Consider the following 23,035-nt stretch of genomic DNA (forward strand, 5'->3'; position numbering starts at 1 on the left):
GGGGGAGGCTCACCAGAAAGAGCGCTGCAAGATCTGTAAGGCTTTTAAGCCCAGAACTAAAAAAGAGAGGGACTTCCGCCTTAAGCAGCTGCTCATGGAGACGGCGTTACAGCCCTCCACTTCGACGGCACCGTCTGCCTCCGTGCGGAGTGCCCCTGCCTCGGTGCGAGAACCGGCGCCGGTGGGTCATCCGAAGACCGCGGCGCCGACCCCAGCGGGGAAATACACTACGCCGATCGTCTTCGCCGGCGAAAGTGAAGGGCCAACCTAAGGCCCGAGGTCGCTCCCCGCACAAGAGGGCGGCACCGGTAAAGACCTCGAGTGCCCCTAAGGCCGATACGGCCCCAACACGGACCCCGGTAGTGGCTCCGGCGCCGAAGGGCCCGTCGAGCCCCGGGATGGGCGCATCGAGCGAGGAGGAAGGGCTGGAGGAGCTAGTGGAACAGCCCTCCGCTCCGGACACGTTTGAGGCAGCTAAGGACCTCATTGCCTTGTCCGTCGAGGCCCCGGCACGCGCTGAAGGTGCCCCGCCTATGCTGCCGCGCAGAGGCAAGCCGGCGATGGTGCGCCCATCACGGTCGCCATCCCGGCACCGTTCCAGGGACCGGTCCCGGTCAAGCTCCGCCTCGGTGGACTCCCGGTTGCCCTCGGCGCAGGAAGCACTGCAGCAGTCGGGCTTCAGCAAACGGTCGGCACCGACTCAGCAACCAAGCACGAGTCGGCACCGCGAAGCATCGGCAGTTCGTTACCCCTGGCCGACCAGCCGTAGCCGTTCCCGGTCCCGAGATCACCGGTACCGTTCCAGGTCCAGGTCGGCAAGGCACCGTTCCAGATCCTGGTCGCGGAGGCGCTACTCCCCAAGACCAGACCGGCACCATCCGACGGCGCCACCGTGGCCTTCCAGATCACCGTCAGTGGTCTCGGGGACTGACTGTGACCGATACGGCGGGTATGCCCATAGGTCACAGGACAGCAGGGACTACGGTCAGTCCCAATGGGGCCAGCCGAGCCAATGGCCATTCTGGACACCCTGGGCCTACCACCAACAAGGGCCCCCATCGAGAGCCTCGAGATCCGGGCCATCCCGGTACCGATCCCGCTCCCCGCAGCACCGCCCGCAATCGTATAGGGAGGCAACGGTCTCTAGACCACCGGAGCGGGAAGGAGTGGACTCGGCACCGAGTACGGTACCGTCCCAATCCCACGCTGCGGGTCAGGCCGCAGAGGAACATTTGGCTGACGCAGGTTTACAGGACAATGAGGATGGGCAGAAAGCCCCGACCTCTTCCTCCTCGCCAGATGAGGCGGTAGCGGGCACACTGGTATCCGGCCCTCCCCCGATTGACCACCGGGCACACCAAGACCTGCTTCGCCGGGTAGCCCTCAATCTGGGCTTGCAAGCGGAGGAGACTGTAGAGCAGGATGACCCCATGGTCGATATCCTGAGCCCAGAGGGCCCCTCCAGAGTCGCACTCCCCATTATACGGACAGTACAGTCCAACTATAAGACGGTGTGGCAAACACCGGCCTCCAGTGCTCCAACTGCAAAGGGAGTGGAGAGGAAATACTTCGCCCCATCTAGAGGGTTTGACTTCCTCTTTCTGCATCCATCCCCCTGTTCTTTGGTGGTCTCGGCGGTCAATGAAAAGGAGCGGCTTGGCCAGCAAGCTCCTGCCCCCAAGGGCAAGGAAGCCAAGAGATTGGACTTGTTCGGGAGAAAAGTCTATTCTTCGGGGGGCCTTCAACTGAGGATCGCTAATCAGCAGGCGATTCTAAACAGGCACAATTTTAACTCGTGGGCATCAGTCGTCAAGTTTAAGGACTCCCTCCCATTTGACGCGCATCAGGAGTTCAAGGCCCTGGTGGATGAGGGAATGGCAGTGGCCAAGACCTCTTTACAGGCCGCGCTAGACTAGGCAGACGCTGCGGCTAGAACAATTGCGTCGGGAGTCGTGATGAGACGTTCGGCGTGGTTGCAGGCTTCAGGTCTCCCGCCGGAGGTGCAGACCACGCTGCAGGACCTCCCGTTTGAAGGTTCGGGCTTGTTTTCTGACCAGACGGATGCCAGGCTACATAGCCTTAAGGACTCCCGAGCGACCCTTAAGTCGTTGGGTATGCACACCCCGGTAACGCAGCGTAAGCCCTTTAAACCCCAGCCGCCGCAAAGGCAATACCATCCTCGACCCCGACACGAACCGTACCGCCGTCGAGGCAGGGATAACAGGCGGAGACGTAACAATACGCCTAACCAGGGCCAGAGTCACGGCCAGGGCAAGCCACAGCCAGGAAATAAGCCAGGCTTTTGAAGTTACGCCCGAGGACAGCGTACCATATCCCATTTCGGATCCTCCTCTGTCTTTCAAAGACCGCCTGTCCCATTTCTACCGGGCATGGTCGCGCATAACATCGGACCAATGGGTCCTGCGCACAGTGAAGGCGGGCTATACCCTCCAGTTTTCCTCGCCCCCTCCCTGCCATCCCCCTTCCCCGTCCCTCTTCAGGGACCCTTCTCACGAGCAACTTCTCAAGCAGGAGGTTCAGTCCCTTCTCGCTGCTGGAGCAGTAGAAGAGGTTCCAATAGACCTGAGGGGAAAAGGATTCTACTCCAGATACTTCCTGATCCCCAAGGCAAAAGGAGGCCTCCGTCCTATTTTGGACCTGCGCGATCTAAACAAGTTTCTGATCAAAGCTCGCTTCCGTATGGTCTCCCTGGGAACTATTATTCCATCCCTGGATCCGGGGGATTGGTATGCTGCCCTCGATATGAAGGACGCCTACTTTCACATCTCAATCAATCCGGCCCACAGACGTTTTCTGCGCTTCGTCGTCGACCAGCGCCACTTCCAGTTTACGGTCCTGCCCTTCGGCCTGGCATCAGCACCACGAGTGTTCACAAAGTGCATGTCCGTGGTAGCAGCCTTCCTTCGAAAGAGAAGGATGCGTGTATTTCCGTACCTGGACGATTGGCTACTCGCGGGCAGGTCGGAGGCCGAGGTCCGGTCTCACGTGACGCTGGCCCTGCAGACGTTCGACAAGCTCGGCCTCCGGGTCAATGTGCCCAAGTCCACGTTAGTCCCCACACAGAGGCTGGACTTCATAGGTGCAACCCTGGACTCGGTAACCGCACAAGCGAGCCTACCAGAGGCACGGTTCAGGTCAATTCACAGAGCCGTAAGCACAGTCCTAATGTTCCCCACGACAACGGCAAGGTGTTGCATGCAGATTCTGGGGCATATGGCAGCTTGCACACATGTGGTCAGACATGCCCGCCTGAGGCTTCGGCCCCTACAGTTGTGGTTCGCCCATACGCACCGCCCCAACAGAGACCCATTGGATCAGGTGGTCACGATCCCAAACCAGGTGCTCGGCTCGCTACGCTGGTGGCTAGATCACCAACAGGTATGCAAAGGGATCCCCTTCGATGCCCCACAGCCCACTCTGACGTTGGTAACAGACGCATCGGACTTGGGTTGGGGGGCACACCTGGGAGAACTGCGGACCCAAGGGCTGTGGTCCAGAGAAGACAAGCGGCTTCACATCAATCTGAAGGAGCTAAGAGCGGTTTGCCTCGCCTGTCAGACCTTCCGCGCCACCTTAAAAGGTCACAGCGTGGCAATCCTGACGGACAACACTACCGCCATGTTCTATATAAACAAGCAGGGCGGGTCACGGTCTTCTCCCCTCTGTCGCGAGGCACTCCAATTATGGAACTTCTGTATAGCCCATGCGATACACCTCATCGCGACGTATCTTCCGGGGATTCAAAACGGCTTAGCAGACCGCCTCAGCCGATCCTACCGAATGCACGAATGGACGTTGAGGTGAGACGTCCTGCATTCGATCTTCCGGAGGTGGGGCTTTCCCCGGGTGGATCTATTCGCCACCAGGGACAACAGCCAATGCCCTCAGTTCTGCTCGTTCCAGAACCTCAGCCGGGGGTCATTAGCAGACGCTTTCATGATTCCATGGGGAGGGAGCCTGGGATATGCCTTCCCTCCATTCCCACTCATACACAAGGTTCTCCTCAAAATCCGCAGGAACAGGGCGACGATCATACTTATCGCCCCGGCCTGGCCACGCCAGCATTGGTTCACGTCCCTGCTGGAGCTGTCAATAGCCGATCCAATCACCCTCCCCCTCCATCGCGACCTAGTCACGCAAGACAAAGGTCGCCTACTCCACCTGAACCTGTCTTCGCTACATCTCACGGCATGGCATCTCTCTGGCTGAATGATGCAGAGCACAGGTGCTCTCACCAAGTCCAGCAAATCCTCCTTAATAGTCGGAAGCCCTCGACAAGAGCGACCTACCTGGCAAAGTGGAAAAGGTTCTCCCACTGGTGTGAGCCTCAACGCATACAGCCTTTACAAGCCTCGGTTCCGTCGATCCTGGTCTACCTTCTGCACCTAAAGAATCAAGGGCTTGCACCCGCCTCTATTAGGGTTCACTTAGCTGCAATCTCGGCCTTCCATCCGGGAGAGTTGGGAGTGTCAGTGTTCTCCAACCCCACAGTGGCCCGATTTCTCAAGGGGCTGGAAAGGGTGTTTCCCTACTCGCGCCCGCCTGTCCCGACGTGGAGTCTGAACCTAGTCTTAACAAGGCTCATGAGTTCCCCCTTTGAGCCCCTAGCCACTTGCTCCCTTACGCACCTCTCGTGGAAGGTGGCGTTTCTCGTGGCCATCACTTCGGCCAGAAGGGTATCGGAATTGAGAGCCCTCTCTTCGGAACCACCCTATACAGTGTTCCATAAGGATAAGGTGCAACTGAGGCCGCACCCCAAATTCCTCCCAAAGGTGGTAACACAGTTTCACATGGGACAGGACATTTGCCTACCGGTGTTTTTTCCTAAACCCTATACGGACCCTCATCACCGCAGCCTACATACCCTGGATGTCCGCAGGGCGTTGGCTTTTTACCTGGAACGGACCAGGCCGTTCCGCAGATCGCCCCAGCTGTTTGTTGCTATTGCGGAACGTATGAAAGGCTTGCCTATCTCGTCACAGCGCTTGTCGGCATGGATTGTGCATTGTATACGCACTTGTTACGAGCTCACCAATGTTCCGGCCCCGGAGATCCGGGCCCACTCGACTAGAGCCCAAGCGTCCTCAATGGCCTTCTTGACGCAGGTCCCTATCCAGGAGATCTGTAAGGCAGCCACCTGGTCATCGGTGCACACGTTCACAGCCCACTACGCGATCCATCATCAGACCAGAGAGGACGCGATGGTCGGTCGGGCCGTGCTACAGTCAGTTGTATCTTGACTCCTACCCACCTCCAATGGTAAGCTTGGGAATCACCTAATGTGTAATGGACGTGAACAATCACTCGAAGAAGAAACAGAAGGTAAGTAACCGTGCTAACTGTTGTTCTTCGAGATGTGTTGTTCACGTCCATTACACTTCCCACCCTCATTCCCCTCTGTCGGAGTCTCCGGCAAGAAGGAACCGGAGTGGTCGGGTCGGCAGGGATATATATACCCTGGAGCGGGGCGCCGCTCTGGCGGGAAGGGGGGGGCCCGCCGGCCTGACGGGAGCCGCTAAGGGAAAAAGTTTCCGACGTCCGTGCACGCGGCGCGCGTACACCTAATGTGTAATGGACGTGAACAACACATCTCGAAGAACAACAGTTACAGAAGGTAAGTAACCGTTCTTTCAACACTGAAAAAGATACATTGCCAGTACAGTCACCATAGCTATTTCATTCTTCAAGGCCCTGACTAAGATCAGTGATATAACTGAGTGCTGCACAGAGAATGTGCTCTATTATATGCAAGTCACTGGCATTCCCGAAGATGAGGAATTTCCAATGCTGGTTTATATATGGAACAATTGCTTCCAAAGGCCCTTGGCCTACTATAAATGTGCAGAGTCTCATTTCCCTTTCATTTACATCAGAATAGCTCTATTGATATGCATGGAGCTCCCAGAATGTAAAGCAATGACACTGAGAAGAGAGTCAGGTCCCCTGTGTAGAGAAGGATTGACATAGAATAGAAAGCAGGTAGCATGGAAGCACGGTTGGTTCTTATGCTACAGAAAACTTGTGATTTGTTTTAAAGAAAATGTTTGTCCTGCCTTCTGATTTTCACTTTGCAGGTCACAAAGTGACAAATTTAAATTGTTAAGCTGCTTCAGAGCAACAGTTAATTTGTGTATATATTTCAACATAGTTGGTAGAAACAAATATTTTGTGATACATATATGAGCTTTAGGTAGTGTATAAGAACATAAGAATGGCCGTACTGGGTCAGACCAAAGGTCCATCCAGCCCAGTATCCTGTCTACCGACAGTGGCCAATGCCAGGTGCCCCAGAGGGAGTGAACCTAACAGGTAATGATCAAGTGATCTCTCTCCTGCCATCCATCACCACCCTCTGACAAACAGAGGCTAGGGTCACCATTCCTTACTCATCCTGGCTAATAGCCATCAATGGACTTAACCTCCATGAATTTATCCAGATCTCTTTTAAACCCTGTTATAGGTCTAGCCTTCAAAACATCCTCAGGCAAGGAGTTCCACAAGTTGACTGTGCACTGTGTGAAGAAGAACGTCCTTTTATTTGTTTTAAACCTGTTGCCCATTAATTTAATTTGGTGGGCCCTAGTTCTTGTATTATGGGAATAAGTAAATAACTTTTCCTTATCTACTTTCTCCACATCACTTGTGATTTTATATATCTCTATCATATCCCCCCTTAGTCTCCTCTTTTCCAAGCTGAAAAGTCCTAGCCTCTTTAATCTCTCCTCAGATGGGCCCCTTTCCAAACCCCTAATCATTTTAGTTGCCCTTCTCTGAACCTTTTCTAATGCCAGTATATCTTTTTTGAGATGAAGAGACCACATCTGTACGCAGTATTCAAGATGTGGCTGTACCATGGATTTATATAAGGGCAATTAGACATTCTTTGTCTTATTCTCTATCCCCTTTTTAATGATTCCTAACATCCTGTTTGGTTTTTTGACTGCCACTTCACACTGCGTGGAGGTCTTCAAAGAACTATCTACGATGACTCCAAGATCTTTTTCCAGATTAGTTGTAGCTAAATTAGCCCCCATCATATTGTATGTATAGTTGGGGTTATTTTTTCCAATGTGCATTACTTTACATTTATCCACATTAAATTTCATTTGCCATTTTGTTGCCCAATCACTTAGTTTTGTGAGATCTTTTTGAAGTTCTTCATAGTCTGCTTTGGTCTTAACTATCTTGAGCAGTTTAGTATTATCTGCAAACTTTGCCAGCTCAATTTTTACCCCAATCTCCAGATCATTTATGAATAAGTTGAACAGGATTGGTCCTAGGACTGACCCTTGGGGAACACCACTAGTTACCCCTCTCCATTCTGAAAATTTACCATTTATTCCTACCCTTTGTTCCCTGTCTTTTAACCAGTTCTCAGTCCATGAAAGGACTTTCCCTCTTATCCCCATGACAACTTAATTTACGTAAGAGCCTTTGGTGAGGGACCTTGTCAAAGGTTTTCTGGAAATATAAGTACACTATGTCCACTGGATCCCCCTTGTCCACATGTTTGTTGACCCCTTCAAAGAACTCTAATAGATTAGTAAGACACAATTTCCCTTTACAGAAGCCAGGTTGACTTTTGCTCAACAATTTATGTTCTTCTATGTGTCTGACAATTTTATTCTTTACTATTGTTTCAACTAATTTGCCCGGTACTGACGTTAGACTTACCGGTCTGTAATTGCAGGATCATCTCTAGAGCCCTTTCTAAATATTGGCATTACATTAGCTATCTTCCAGTCATTGACAGAAGCCAATTTAAAGGATAGGTTACAAACCATAGTTAATAGTTCTGCAATTTCACATTTGAGTTCTTTCAGAACTCTTGGGTGAATGCCATCTGGTCCCGGTGACTTGTTACTGTTAAGTTGATCAATTAATTCCCAAACCTCCTCTAGTGACACCTCAATCTGTTCTCAGATTTGTCACCTACAAAAGCTGGCTCAGGTTTGGGAATCTCCCTAACATCCTCAGCCGTGAAGACTGAAGCAAAGAATTCATTTAGCAACTTCCAGGAGCAGTGGACGGTGCGGCCAGGTGACTCTGCACGGTGCGTGCTACCCGCATCCACAGGCGCCACCTTTGCAGCTCCCATTGGCCGCAGTTCCCGGCCAGTGGGAGCTGTGGAGTTGGCGCTAGGGATGGAGGCAGCATGCGGAGCTTCCCTGACCACCCCAGTGCCTAGGGGCAGGACAAGCCGGGCCACTTTCAGGGAGCTGCGCAGAGCCAGGTCATGCAGGGAGCCTGCCTTAGCTATGCTGCGCCACCGACCGGACTTGTAACGGCCCGGTCAGCAGTGCTGACCAAAGCCACCAGGGTCCCTTTCCGACTGGGCTTTCCGGTCGAAAACCAAGTGCCTGGCAACCCTACTAAGTATTAATGTGATTGAGAGTGCTAATGCTAGTGTTGTGTAAGAGTAATAAACAGATGAATATATAGGTATTGATCCCGTTTATGTACCGTGGCCTATGTCTAAGACTCTATATTGATAAATTTAACAGTGATCTAATGGGATTTTTTTCCTTAGTAAAGCAAATTTTAGAGCCCCAATAGGCTGTCACCGTATTCTATGTCCACTTATCTGATATTACTAGATATTGGCGGGGGTACGATGTATACAATATGCTATTAGTCTTATACTATATATTAACATACTGATCCTATTTTGGTACTTTAATTAGTTGTCATCCTACAACAACCACTATCCCTACCCCAAATGGGGGGCATTTTGTTTAAATAGATTAAATCCCATTTTGAATTGTGATTCTTTCTCCAATTAATGTTAACACTACTGAAGTGCTGAGGTCCAAAGCTGTGGGCCAGAGAATTCTAACTCTCACCTCTGTGTTGTTCTCCTGTGCATGGCTCTTGTTCCTGAGCTCGATATGAGAACTGGGATTTGGGCCTGAATGAATGAATGAATGGTCTGTTGCACTTATTGTAGACAGAGATGAACTTCTTAAGAACTTTCATATCTGACTCTTACTTACCGTATATACTCATTCATTTGTCTGTTCGTTTATAAGCTGACCCCCCAAAAATGGTTAGGTAAAAATAGCAAAAACTGTATGACCCCTTCATAAGCCAACCCTATATTTCAGGTGTTGGAAAACTTTGGCTCCCGACCCAACAGAGTAAGCCGCTGGTGAGTCGGTACATTTTTGTTTACTTGGAGCATCTGCAGGCATGGAGCCCCTCAGCTCCCTGTGGCCACAGTTCGCCGTTCCCAGCCAATGGGAACTGCGGGAAGTGGCGCACCCCCATTGGCTTGGAGCAGCGAACCGGGGCCAGTGGGAGCCGCGATCGTCCGAACCTGCGGGCGCGGCAGGTAAACAAACTGGCCCGGCCCACCAGAGTGCTTACCCTGGTGGGCCGCGTGCCAAAGGTTGCCGATCCCTGTATTAGATATTCAATTCAATGATTCCATAGAGTTTTAAATCATCAAATTTTGGTGTAGACCCGTTTATAAGCCGACCCCCGCTCTTTGATGCGTCACTTTTTTACCAAAAATAAACTTATGAACGAGTATATATGGTAATTTTTTTCTCGGTAATTCCATTTTTCTCTTTTCCTCAGAGACCCCCTCTCTGTTTGCTGAGTTCTTGGCTATTTTATTCAGTGCTCATACTCAGCAGCAGTACAGCATTTGGGTTACTTTCTCATCTTTTTAACAACTGATGTACACACACAGTGCTTTGCCCATCACTTGAAGAATATACTATCCTCCTTCTCACCTTATTCCACTTGTAGAGTGTCAGCCTTTTTGTTTATTTAGGATTTATTTCTGAATTCATTGCTTTTATTGCTACAAAGAAGGAGGTTGAGGTCACCTGCACTGCCGTGTGTGTTCAGTCTGCTTCAGCTGGCTCGGACTCCCTACTGCTGCCTGACCTTTCTAGGGGAGCGATAAAAAGAGTCAAAGAATTGGCTGAGGAATGTAATGAGTACAAAAGAGCTTGGAACACATAACACATGCATTGAAAACCGTACTTGTTAATTCCTTGAATCATGGTTAAGATCTAATTAAAGATGAATAACTGAGATTGCAGGCAACCAGTTTTGCCCACCCTCCATCCTGCCCACATACAAACTATAGGAAGGTAAATTGAAACGTATTCTCTGCAGTTAATGTATTTCAGACACTTAAACTTAGACAAATTACCAGTGTTCACAGATTCAGCAATGATGAGAGATGTATAGATATGTATAGAAAAGCATCATAATAATGAATAGTGCTATCTTCCTCACTGGCTTGCCAGAAGTATAGAATTACAGCACCAGATCTGGAAGTCCTCACTCAGTTTTTACACAGGCAAAATTGCCATTGACCTCAGTGGAAGTTTTGCTTGAGTACGGATAGAGTGGGGGCTTCAAGGGTCATCCCTCAATAAATATCACAAGAGTTGTATGTTGTTTTGCTACTTCCACGTTTGGGGTTAATTTATGCTTTATAGGTGCTGGCCAGAATTGAGAGTGGCGCAATGGTGACCTATTCCTGTGGGAGCTTCAACAGACATACTGTCTCCTGACACTCCCCTGTGTACGAAGGGGTTACATCCACTGCTACACACCTTAAGGAGTGAAGCGTAAACTCTCCTTCCCGGATATCCAGTTCTACTGGCTGGTTTCAGAGTGGGTTGTGGCCATGGAGTGGTTGTGTACTGGCTAGAGCAGTTTTGACCATGGAATTCCTCTTGAATTCATTGACTTGTCATCTCCTATTATGTCACATTCAACATTCTTCAGGCCCCTATATAATCCTCTCTCCACCTATAGAACATATCTGCTCTCATTTCTCCCCAGAATCCTTTCATGCCCTACACTCCTCACAATGCTCTCTTCTTATTGCTTTCTTCATGTCCTTGACCCACACATTACCTCATGCTAAGATGATGCTCCCTTTCTTGAATCAGTCTCTCTCCCTCTCCCAGTCTCACTCCATGGCCAAGCACCCTCTGTCTTCCTCTTCGAGTCCTTCATGCAAAGTCACTGATTCTAAAAATCTGTTTTCTGATAACCACCATGCTCACCCTTACCTGAACTATTGCTTCATGTATTGTCTCTGGTGTTTTTGCCTTGTATAACTAATCCTATAAGCTATTTGGTGCAGGTGATATGTCTGAATTTGTGTGTGTGTAAATCACCATGTACATTTACTCCAAGACATAGGGTGATTTGTAATAATTATGAAAAGAGAAACATTAATACACATAGTAGTCACTGAGCTGCTGTTTCAAGTAAGAAATGCATCATATGGTCTGTCTAACTACTCTTCATCTTTTTCAGTTTAAATATTTCACATCATTCATAGCTTCATTTCCAAATGCTTTACAATTTTAATAATTTCCATATGTCCCGTATAACTTTTTACGGTTCTTCTGTAGACGTTACCTAATTCAATTTAGAACCATCCTGGAAGCATTGTCTAAGTTACTCTACGTGCATCATCTATTTATATACATGTTTTTTGTATGTTTTTTCCAGAATAAATGATCATTTGATGTAGCACAAATAGAAAGCAAGAGCAACTATGGTAAAGATTACACCCTGAAAAATAAAACCAGAGGGAAGAGAAAGCATTGTAAAATGTCTGAACAGATTGAATTGCAGCTGTTGTTGAAAATACCCTGATAAATGCCTGCTATTTTTCTTGATGCTTAACTTGAGAGATGATTATTTTGTCTCTGCAGACTGTGACTGAGAAACACAAACTGAATGTACCTGAGACGATGACTGAGGTCCTAGATGTTTCAGATGAGGAAGGTGAGCAACTTAAATTCCTTTGTTTAGTGTCTTTTGCGCCATTACAGTATAGAATTAAGCTGCTTCAATTCTTGAAATAGTGTGCTGTTTAAAGACCTTGATTTCATGCCTTTTTGGTTACAAGATTTGAATAGAGGCATTAAAGATGACCCCAATCCAAAAACCGTGGATCCAAATTCCAGTATCAGATCCAAACTTCTTTGTATGTTTGTAATGGTCTGAACCAAATAGAAATCTAAACACTTCCAAATGTGGGAGTTTAAAATTTATATATAAAGCTTTTCCAAAGGTGCACTTGCCCACTATAAAGAGAGGTTTGAGGTCTGAACATTTTGGATCAGATCCACCTGTATCCAGATATGCATATCACAGAAATAGATAGGGATCTTTGTTTAATTGGAAACATTTAGGTAAAGATGCATATGTCTGAAGAAGATGAAACTGTTAGCTTGAAGGCCTTTTGGCACTTGCTGAACACAGATTCATAGGCCATGACATAAAGTAACTACACACTGATACCACTGAAATCCTTCCAGATTTAACCCCATGTGCTGACTCGAGGTGTATGTTACATCACTTAGCTTAATCCTAAAAAAAACCATCTGTGAAATTTATCTGGGATTATTACCTTTGGGCAGTTTATACTGAATAGAAATAAACAAACTAGCTTTGGGGGATACACCTTTAATAGTTTATGAAAGAATAGTTGACAAATTTCAAATACGGTGACTTCTCAACTAATGATGTGTCTGCTTACAGGTTATAATAATGGATTAGCTTCTCTTTCTTTTTCCTATCTGAAATGCTGAATAATTCTATAGTAATGATATTTTATGCATGGCATATCTGCTGGTTCTTATTATTTGATGGGGATTGTCCTGATTGTGAATGCCTAAGGGATTTAGGAACCTAAATTACAATTTTAAAAGTGACTTAGGTCCTTGAAAGATTAAGTCTCATAGAACGTCAATAGGATTTGGGCTCCTAAGTGCCTAGATCCCCTTTAGAGATGGGACATAGGCTGCTAAATCACTTAGGCAATTTTTTTAATTTATCCTGTCTCTAATTTGTGTACTGAACTACAGATATTTGATTTCTTTTGTTAATTTGCCCATGTTTAGCAAAACAATAGGCCAGAAATCAACAAACATTCAAATCTACATGCAGTCAAGAATATATTAGGCTTCTCTGCAATGTAATCAATGCAGTTATATCTCTAGGGCTCGACTCTGCAAACTTTATTCCCTTTGAGCAGCACTTTACTCCTTGAACAATCTGAGTGGGATTACTCATGGGTGACAAAATAAGGCCTTTAATAATTACTGCATTATATTTATATTTTTCTATCCCCTTTGTTCGTGTAAGCTACCATTCAGTCCTCTTTTAATCTGCAAAGCACAGCATGCCTTTCCACTGCTGTATCTGGAGGAGCTAGCTACTGGGTATCCCCTTTTCTCAAGCTAACTTGTATGTTGTGCAGCCTTTAAACACTCTGATGATGAACGCCTCAGTGATGGGGAAGCATATAGTGGCACAGGTGCTGTTAGAAGGAGTTCTTGGAGTAAGACACACAAACTTTTCTGTTTCTGTTTAATTTGGTTGTATATATTTATTTTTGTGCTGAGACGATCTGTATCTGCATAATCAGGGTGCCTAACGCTGACCCATGTTGTTACTTTTGAGAGCATGTCTGTGTGTATTTTTCTGTATGGATACGCCAAAAACCCCAAAGGCAATTTACCTGTACCATTAACTATTTGACAGCACTTATTGTGGCCTTTTGGCATGACTAATTCCCTCCAGATTATTATTTTAACCCTCTGGGTTTTCTTGTCACCAGCTGACAAACAGAGTTTATCAAAAAGCTAGCAGACTGGAAATCAACCCTCCTCTACATCTCCTTGCAAGGCCTTGGCGCTGAACTAAGCATTTATGCCAATACTGCTGATCACTGAGCAGAATGGTCACAATGATTGCACTTCATGTCACCCTGCTTATAAAATCCATTCTTGGGGGCAAAATCATTTTGGGTGGTATGGAAGCTTGTCGTTATGGGTGGTGACTATAAGAGGAAATTAAAGTAGCTGGAGGCCAGAAGACAGAGACCTTTTATTAGCGAGAGTGAGCCCTTTCATAATTGTGGACTGTCTGTAAGAGACTAGCGGTAAGATTCCTGCATATCTTGTCCTTAGCTGTATTACAGTGACAAGATATATTTCTGAATAAATAAATGTGACACAGTAAACCGTCTAACTTTAATCATATAGTTAAAAAGTTGAACATGAGAAGAATACTTGAGCCAGTGACTATTTCAGAGGAGTTAGTTGTTTGGTTTGTATCATGTATTTTTAAGCACCAGAAATATGTGGTTGGTGTTGTATAAAACAGAGAGAAAGACGGAAATGCAGACACATGTGATGTGATGACATTCAGATGGGTCTCCATCAATAGGTTTGGCAGAAAGAGTGAATGTTAGGCAAGATTTGAATGAAGAAAGGTAATCATCTTTTGCACCAGAAGGCCAGGGAGTTCCAAAGTCAGGCTACCATGGAAGAAAGTATGAAGTCATGAGTGGAAGATAGGGAGTGGTGAGTGGGAGGCACTGAAGGCGCAAAGGGAGTGACAGATGGAAACTTTTGAAGATGATGAGAACACTGTTACATCAAAGAACAAATCCCACTACGTTACCACGAAGGGCCCTGTTACATAGACCTACACAGGCAAAATATCCATTGGCATCAGTGCGTGTTCACAAGCTTGATATCAGGGTCTAAGACGTTTTTGTCACAACCCAGATTGGAATCAAGTATGTTACATCATAGAATTGTAATCTAAAATAAGGAATGCTTAAAGATTAATATTAGTTGCTCCATATTTATTATCATCACTATTTGTTTAGCACCAACAATATGATCAGTGCTGTACAAACTACAGAAATAGAGAGTCACTTTCTAGAAGTTCAGACAGATCAAGGCCCTGATCCTGGAAATACTTACACATGTTCTTAATGTTATGTGTAATCAATGGGGCTATTCATAGCTGTAAAGTGAACCATGTGCATAAGCTTTTGCAGGACTGGGTCCTTAAAGAGAAATATTGATGAGACAAGACATACTAGACAACTGTGAAGAGAGAACTTTTTTCCCTTCAGATAATTGATAAGTAATGTCATTATTACTATGCAGACATTACATATATGTTATTTTTGCCCCACTTAGAGTAATAATAATTATAATAAAATACTTAGCACTTATTTTAATGCTATACATGTTTAAAGGTTTCCACGGACAGTAATTAATTTATGCTCAAAACTTCCTTGAGAGAGAGATTTTAACTGTTGTCATCCCCATTGTATAGATAGGGGAACTGAGGTGGAGAAGTAAAAGAACTTACCCAAGGAACTGCAGTGAGTTTCTCAGAGAAAGCAACTCCTAATTCTCAATTCTGTTTCCATTGGAATAGATCATGGCATCATTTTGTATTTTGACATTGATTAAATAAAGTTCATTTTTGTTTGAGGAAAGGAAAATATAAAAGGCCAGGGTATGATTTTTTATGTGTAGAGGAAATAGTCCCAGAAATCAGCCATAGAATAACAACACCCAAAGAGGAATAACCATTATAAAATAAACCCCTAGTGTTTACTGTCTAACAAATTACAAAAGATTCTATCCCATCTTTGCTTTAGAAATAAAGTTGTGTTGTAATTGTGTCCTTCTTTTAAACACCAACAAATACTAGTCATCTAAAGAAGAGGATCATTAGGATAATGAATTTGCTAAAGTATTGCTGAAAACAGAAATAGCTTAATCATATAGGCTGAAAGTAACATATGTCCTCTACATCTATATGTACCATGATATGCATTAAATCACTACATGTTTTAATCACTAAAGACCAGATTGTTCCATCTGTACTCTCACAGAGTAGTCCCTTACTCTCAAGTAGTCCTATGGATTTCATACTTACTCTAATAACCATGTGAGAGAGGGGTTTCATATCTCTTCATGAACATGGATTAGTGATAAAGTGATTTCATGTAATCTGTAGAAGTAACTCATCATTGAAGCACAAGAAAAATGTGACTTTAGATTTCATAAAACAGCTCAGAGTTAATCCATAACCTGTTCCGCCAGATTCCCGATTAAAAGAAAAGTGGCTTACTAGGAATTTATAAACTGAAAATCCTATTTCACATAAGAGAAAGGCACCAATAAAAAAGGTTTCTTCCTTCATTTTTGTAGCATACACTAAACTTGAGTATGTGAAATATTCAAATCATTTAATAAACATGGCTCAAATATTGCCATATGCAAGAAGAGTTGACAAGAGCTAATGAGATATTACTGTTTTGTTTAGGCACTGAAGTGGGAATCAGCAAACCTGGGTTCTATTCCAGGATCTCCACTGACCTGTTTGTGTAACCTTGGGGAAGTCACTTCACTTTCTTGTGCCTCGGTTTTCCCTTCTGTAAATTGTGAATAATGATGCATTTGTTTGTATGGCACTTATGGATCTATGGATTTAAAGTTCTATGTAAGAGCAAGATTATTCATAGATTCATATATTTCAAGGCCAGAAGGGACCATTGTGATCATCTAGTCTGACCTCCTGTATAGCACAGGCCATAGAACTTCCCCAAAATAATTCCTTTTAAAATGAAGCATATTATTTAAAAAAAATCAATCTTGATATAAAAATTGCCAGTGATAGAGAATCCACCACAACCCTTGTTGGATTGTTCAAATGATTGATTACTCTCAATGTTAAAATTTTTCATTGTATTTCCAGTCTGAATTTGTCTAGCTTCAACTTCCAGCAATTGGATTTTGTTATACCTTGATATGCTAGATTGAAGAGATCATTACCAAATATTTGTCCCCCATTTATAAACTGTGATCTGGTCACCCCTAAACTTTCTCTTTGTTAAACTAAATAGATTGAGCTCCTTGAGTCTATTACTAAAAGGCATATTTTCTAATCCTTTAATCATTCTTGTAGCCCTTCTCTGAGCTCTCTCCAATTTATCAACATTGTTCTTGAATTGTGGACACCAGAACTGGATGCAGTATTCCAGCAATAGTCACACCAGTGCCAAATATGGAGGTGAAATAACTTCTCTGCCCTTACTCAAGGGCAATCCAAGGATTGCATTAGTCAATTTGTCTATAGTGTTGCACTGGGAACTCATATTGAGCGGATTATCCACCATGACATCCAAAACTTTTTCAGAGTCACTTCTTCCCAGGATAGAGACCGTCATCCTGCAAGTATAGCCTACACTCTCTGTTCCTAGATGTATACATTTACATTTAGACATATTAAAACACATTGTTTACTTTAGCCCAGCTTACCAAGTGATCCAGAGAGCTCTGAATCAATGATGTATACTCTTCATTATTTAGCAGTCCTCCAATCTGTGTGTCACCTGCAAACTTTATCAATGATGATTTTATGTATTCTTGCAGGTCATTGCTAAAAATGTTAAATGGCGTAGGATCAAGAACTGATTCCTGTGGGAACCCACTAGAAGCACTCCCACTCAGTTCAATTCCCTGTACAATTACGTTTTGAGACCTATTAGTTAGCCAATTTTTAACCCAATTAATGCATGACATGTTAATTTTGTGTTCTAGTTTTTTTAATCAAAACGTCATATGGTACCCAAGTCAAATGCCTTGGAGAAATCTAAGTATATTACATCAACACATTTACCTTTATCTATCAAACTTATATTCACATCAAAAATTGAAATAATCAAATGTTAGTTTGATTATGACATGATTATTATAATTATATAATAAAATACTGTAGGTATAGAGGAATATTATTTGCTCAAAATGTGTTATGGCTGCACCTGCCTGGAATTGCATTGTGATAAACATATTGAAAGGTTGCCTACTACCTTCTATAACCTTTTCTGTAAACAATGCTAAAATGCTGCTTTGTAGCTTCTTATCAAGAATGTTCCTCACTGAATCACATAAGATGTTCAAGTGCCTTCTATAGCTGCATTAAAGTAGTGGGAGTATTATTTGGTTATGTGTAGGCTTGGCAGAATTTGATTTTTACTTTTTTATCATATCAGTGTTTATTTTAAGCAGTTTTTTTCTATTATTGACTTAAATTTTCACAGTTGTGGGAAATTGTGGAGTGGGTCAGACATTGGGGAGGGTCAGATAAAAATTGCTTAATGACAGTAGATACGGAGATTCAAATAGGTAAAGCTTTATATCCATTAAAACATAACTTTTCAACATCTCACATCAGAATATACAAAATACATATCCTTAAACTCTGATAAGTTCTCAAGCATTATTTTTCTTAATTTCCCTATCTGTAAATTTTGATTATCATTAATGGAAATATTTTTTCAAAGGTTTTTGTGTGTGCGGAGAAATTGACATGTACTAATAAAAATCTAATCTTTCCAAGCCTAGTTAATGTGTGTGAGAAAGAGGTTGGGCAGACTAGTCAGGGCTAAATTCACTGCTGACATAAGAGCACACAACTCCATTGAAGTTGTGTATTACGTAGTGGAAAATATAGGGCCTTCCAAAATTATCTAATAGCAGGAGATGGAGGATGTAGAACCTTGGTTAGATTGAAGAAACACAATTTATAAATACTTTATTATACTTTAAAGCTACATAGGCAAATTCTGCTGTTGCATTACACCAGTGTAAATCCAGAAAACCCGCACTGAAATGAATGCACTTACCCTGGATTTTCTCTTTTATAACTGAGAACAAGATTTGGCTTAATGTATGTAGCCAAGTATGGATGACTTACAGAAGCAGATCAAAAGCTATATGTCAAAAGCCTCAATGGGAAAGAGAGAGAGAGAAATGTACATTCATAGGAAGTATTTGGTAGGCATATTAAAGCTAATTCCTAAAATCTTGTTGACAGGAAGGGAACAATAATACAATACCTTTCTTCTGTGCATGCTGTGATAGTCATGGGAAACCAGCAGAGAAATTTAGCCAATATCTCCCCCTCATTTCAAAATGATCTCCATACTCTAGATTTCACACTCTAGCTGTGAAAGAAAAAAATGGTTAGCTATTAAATGATCTCTTGCTTGGGCCTATCGAGACAGAGCTATTTGTGTTAAAGTGCAGTACTCTGTATAAATGGCTTTGTTGGGTTCCATGTTTATAGTCTCTTCATGATTTTCAACTCCAATGATTGTTTTTTTCTAAATGCCAGACGTACAAACTCAGTTGTAAATTTGAAAGTCAGGATGGATTCTTTCTTTCTGCTATCAGAATTTTTTTGACATGTGAAGCAGATGATCTCTCTCTCTTCCATAGTTGCATTGGCTCTGCATTGCTAAGACAAGCCAAAAATAATAAGTAGATCTGGTTGAAAAATTGTCATTGAAACTTTTTTCTGACAGAAAATGGCTTTTTGACAAAATAGAAATTTGTGTGAACATTTTTCAGGTTTTCATCAAAAAACTTGAAGCTGATTTGTTTTTAACAGAAGTCTTTTTCTAGCTCTAGTTATTTCTTGTTAGTAATGAATATTTGGGGATTTTGAAAAAAATCAGGGTGTGTTTGGCTTTTTTCACCCCCACCCCCTGCTCAAAAAAAAATCTTGACTGAAACTAACACTTCATTTTCTTCAAAAATTTTCTCAGGAAAATAGAAACCTTCCCTGACCATGTTTAGTAATAAGAATAAACTTTGGCCAGTAAAATCAGCAGGCGTGACTCAAAACACAAGATGCACATTTATTGCATAAGAAAGTGTCAGTTTTCCATAGATGTTTTGCAGAACAAAAACTCAGTGTAAAGTAAAAAATGAATTCTCTGCTCTTTCACAAATGGTCTCCCTGAATCTTAATTTAGTGGAAAAGGTAGCAATAAGAAAAGGCTGGAGAATGATTAGGAGGCACTTATGACATACTGTATACCTTTAAAATCATTGTAACAGATGACCTTACCAGCAATTCTGGAAATGGAATTATTTTTTCCACAGGATCTAGCAGGACCTGATTATATATTAACATAACTGTTTGTTTGAAGCAACCTGCTAGTTCTTTTTCTTTCTAAACCAAGATCAGAACATTACAGGAAGGGGCATGATTTCTGTTGAGTCTTACCCATCTGAACAACATCTTTGAAACCCATCTTTAAAGAACAGTAACTGCCAGAAATTATTTCCACTCTCCACAAGCTTTAGAATGTACTTTCTTATCTTTCCTGCATGGCTATTCACAAGTTGTTTTTACATCGACATTAATAATCTTAATTAATGGCAGGTTCTCTGGATGCTAACAGTGCCATAAGTCATTAACAGTTAAGTTAAATCCAATGAGTCATTATCACTGTGTTTAAATAGAGTGTCATGAATGTTTTTCCTTTACTCTCCAACATTCCTGTGAATGATGCTTTCAGAGCACAGGTTAGCATGTAACATTTTATTATTTTTTTTTATTAAGGCAAAGTTACAAGAAGACATTAACATACTACATCATACATTACTTATTTAGGATCAGGTTCATATTCAAAGAACCTGGCTAAAGATATTGGCTTGCTGGCTGGAGAGCTGTCTTCCTTTGAGTACACTAAAAAGGATGATCACATTTCTAAATACCTATCTCCTTTTTGGTGCTTCTCTTGTGTAGTACTTAAAGAAAGCTGTTGAGTGAAAGACAGACATCCATTTATCTATCCTCTTGAACTTAGAAGGACAAATGATGCAATACTTTGTACCACTGAGCAAGGCAAAGAACCATTTCTTTCCTTCCACCTAGTACCCACAATATCTCTGTCAGTGAATGTATTTGGGTTATAGATGACCCAGTTAATCCAAGCTGTCTCCACTCCGTGGCTGGCATGAGGTCCTCATGTTATGATAAAATTCCTTGTTTTGTGGATAAAATCAATGAGATTTGAAGTGAGCTGTTTCCATCCATATGGGAAGAGCAATATTCTGGTGGGATGTATCTTCTCTCAGTGACCCTTTCCCCAGGTGAGTTTCTTTTTAAGACATTCCCTGCCCAAAATCTATGTTTAGGATCTGTTCTCTCTCTCTGCTTGGAGTCACACAAGGAGTTACTAACTTCTGAGGCTTCTACTGACTAAATGACCCGGGGGAAGAGAGAAGTGGAACAGACATGTAGAACAGGAACTTTTGGTGCTTGGGAGCAACTTTACATGAACTCTCTACTGTTGGCAGCCCCCTGCTGTAGCACTTTATTCCCCTTTTGGCATTGTACAGTAGACCTACTTTGGATTTGTCAGCCTGCCATTCAGTCAGCATGCATTTCTTATCAAGGCTTCTACGGCATGGAGGGTTGTGAATATTTTATTCTGGTTCACATCCTAAAGAGACCGTGTTTATTCTCTGTCAGGTGACAGCTTGGCAACCTGCCAAATACTAGAATTCACTTTAGAATGCTCTAATTCAGGAGGAGACACATTTCAGTCATCCTCCCCTTCCCAGAATCCCAGGAGGGCAGATTACGGCCAGTGCACTTGATTACCCTCTTCTCACCAGACAGTAGGGACACGTGCAGACTTTCCATTTCATTTGCTCCATTTCCTGTCTTTCTGTCAGTGCTTCTCTGAGCGACATATGGCTGACGTGATGTGATGTGCATCCACGATCAAGTAGCTATAGAATATTTGGGGTTTCAACTGGCTAAAGATGCAGAAATCTACAGCTGTGTTATGGCAATTATATTCATTAGCTAAACCCATTGTAGTGCAGGTAATTGTTTAATGGGTGTAATCCACTGAGTGGAACATTGACTCTGGGGAATCAAAGGTTTCCAAGCAGATTCTCAGGGGGGTGATCTTTAATATACTTGCCATTAAAGATACTTCTGAGTTGAATAAAAAATTCATACTTGCCTTAGCTGCCTCTTCTCCATCTGTTACTTCTAAGATGCAGAGCCCACATAGGGAGCTGTACAGCATCGTGGACCTTACCAACATATAGCAAGGGAAGACAGTGTTTTTGGCAAACTAACATAAGTGTCTTTAGCTTTAAGAGCTTACATTAAAAACAGTTTTTGGCAGCTTTTTGCACTGCCCCCTTTCTTTCTCTTTTTAAATTTATCTCTTTGGCTTTCTTTGATGAAAATACTATGGGAAAATGACTGGAAGAACAGTTCTTCAGCAATTGTCTTCCACAGTATAGTTATGTTGCTGGGAGAGGACTGTGATGAGTTAGAGCTGTCCTATTGCATTAAAAGTACCCCCATCCCCCAATGAGCTGATTTATAGAGTGTATTTCCAGGCTAGCATGGAGAAAATTACACAGAGCCCCGCTCCTGGCTGAAGATGTGGGCATAATGACCAGAGCACCATAATGGAAATGCATTCCTAGCTGATCTGGCTTGTTTTAAAAGCCTTAATTAAATGTTTCTCCCAGAGCCGTAATTCCCAAACTAAGAACTGTATGTGGCTTCCCAAATTCTGCTCTCCATATAATGATATATTGCACTTACAGTGTCTTTCATTTGAGGATCTCAAAGTGCTTTTTTGATGGTTAACTGATTTAAGCCACTCTTCAAGGTAGGAAAGTATGCACCCCCATTTTAGAGTTACATATAAGGAGGTTCAGTGTAATTGGGTAATTTGTCCTGTCACTCAGTAAGTCAGTAGAAGAGTTAGGAATTAGGATATAGGATCCCATTCCCAGTCTCCTACTCTAACAGCTAGACAGTATTGCCTCCATGTTCAGCAGGGCTTGCCAGGGAAGGACAGAGCACTGTGACCTCTGCACATGGCCAGCCTCTCTTATCAGTCTATTCACTGATAACCACATAATACTGGTGTCTGAACATGTGAAATCACCAGTATAAAGATTATTTTTGTTTTAATAAGACCCACAAATTATTAGCAAAAACATTTTACTTTTTATTCTAGCCCAACCAAGGACCAAATCTAGTCCCAAAGCCCTGTCAAGATGTTCCCCTTACTGCTTATAGAAGCCATCTTAGCAACTTGAAATTGAAATCTGTTGCCTTATTTTTTAAAAAAGAATTGTGACATAGCAGGTTTACACTCCTGATGTTATAGGGTTAGTCAATAATGGTAGGCTGTCTGTAAACATGACTTTTTGTTGAAAATAGGAAATGGAATATATGTTCACAAAACACAGAACTATCAGAATGATTATGACAGAGTATTATTGGCTTAGGCAAAGAGATTTTTTTATTTTTTTTACTTAACTCCAGTTTGAAAGCAGTTTCATGTGGCTATAACGGGTGGCCAAACTTTTTGGCCCGA

General features: G+C 43.3%; 1 protein-coding gene across 39 annotated transcripts in view; it reads left to right on the forward strand.

The window, feature by feature from the left end:
• The window catches only part of ANK2 (ankyrin 2), a 584,612-nt gene that overhangs the window by 483,010 nt on the left and 78,567 nt on the right, over positions 1–23,035 (forward strand). For all 39 annotated transcript variants that reach the window (XM_034771765.1, XM_034771768.1, XM_034771767.1 and 36 more), the window contains one exon: positions 11,715–11,787. In XM_034771765.1, coding sequence (XP_034627656.1) covers positions 11,715–11,787 — 73 coding nt within the window. The remainder of the gene's footprint in view (positions 1–11,714; positions 11,788–23,035) is intronic.

This window comes from Trachemys scripta, chromosome 5 (genome assembly GCF_013100865.1).
Source record: "Trachemys scripta elegans isolate TJP31775 chromosome 5, CAS_Tse_1.0, whole genome shotgun sequence".
Lineage (NCBI taxonomy): Eukaryota > Metazoa > Chordata > Testudines > Emydidae > Trachemys > Trachemys scripta.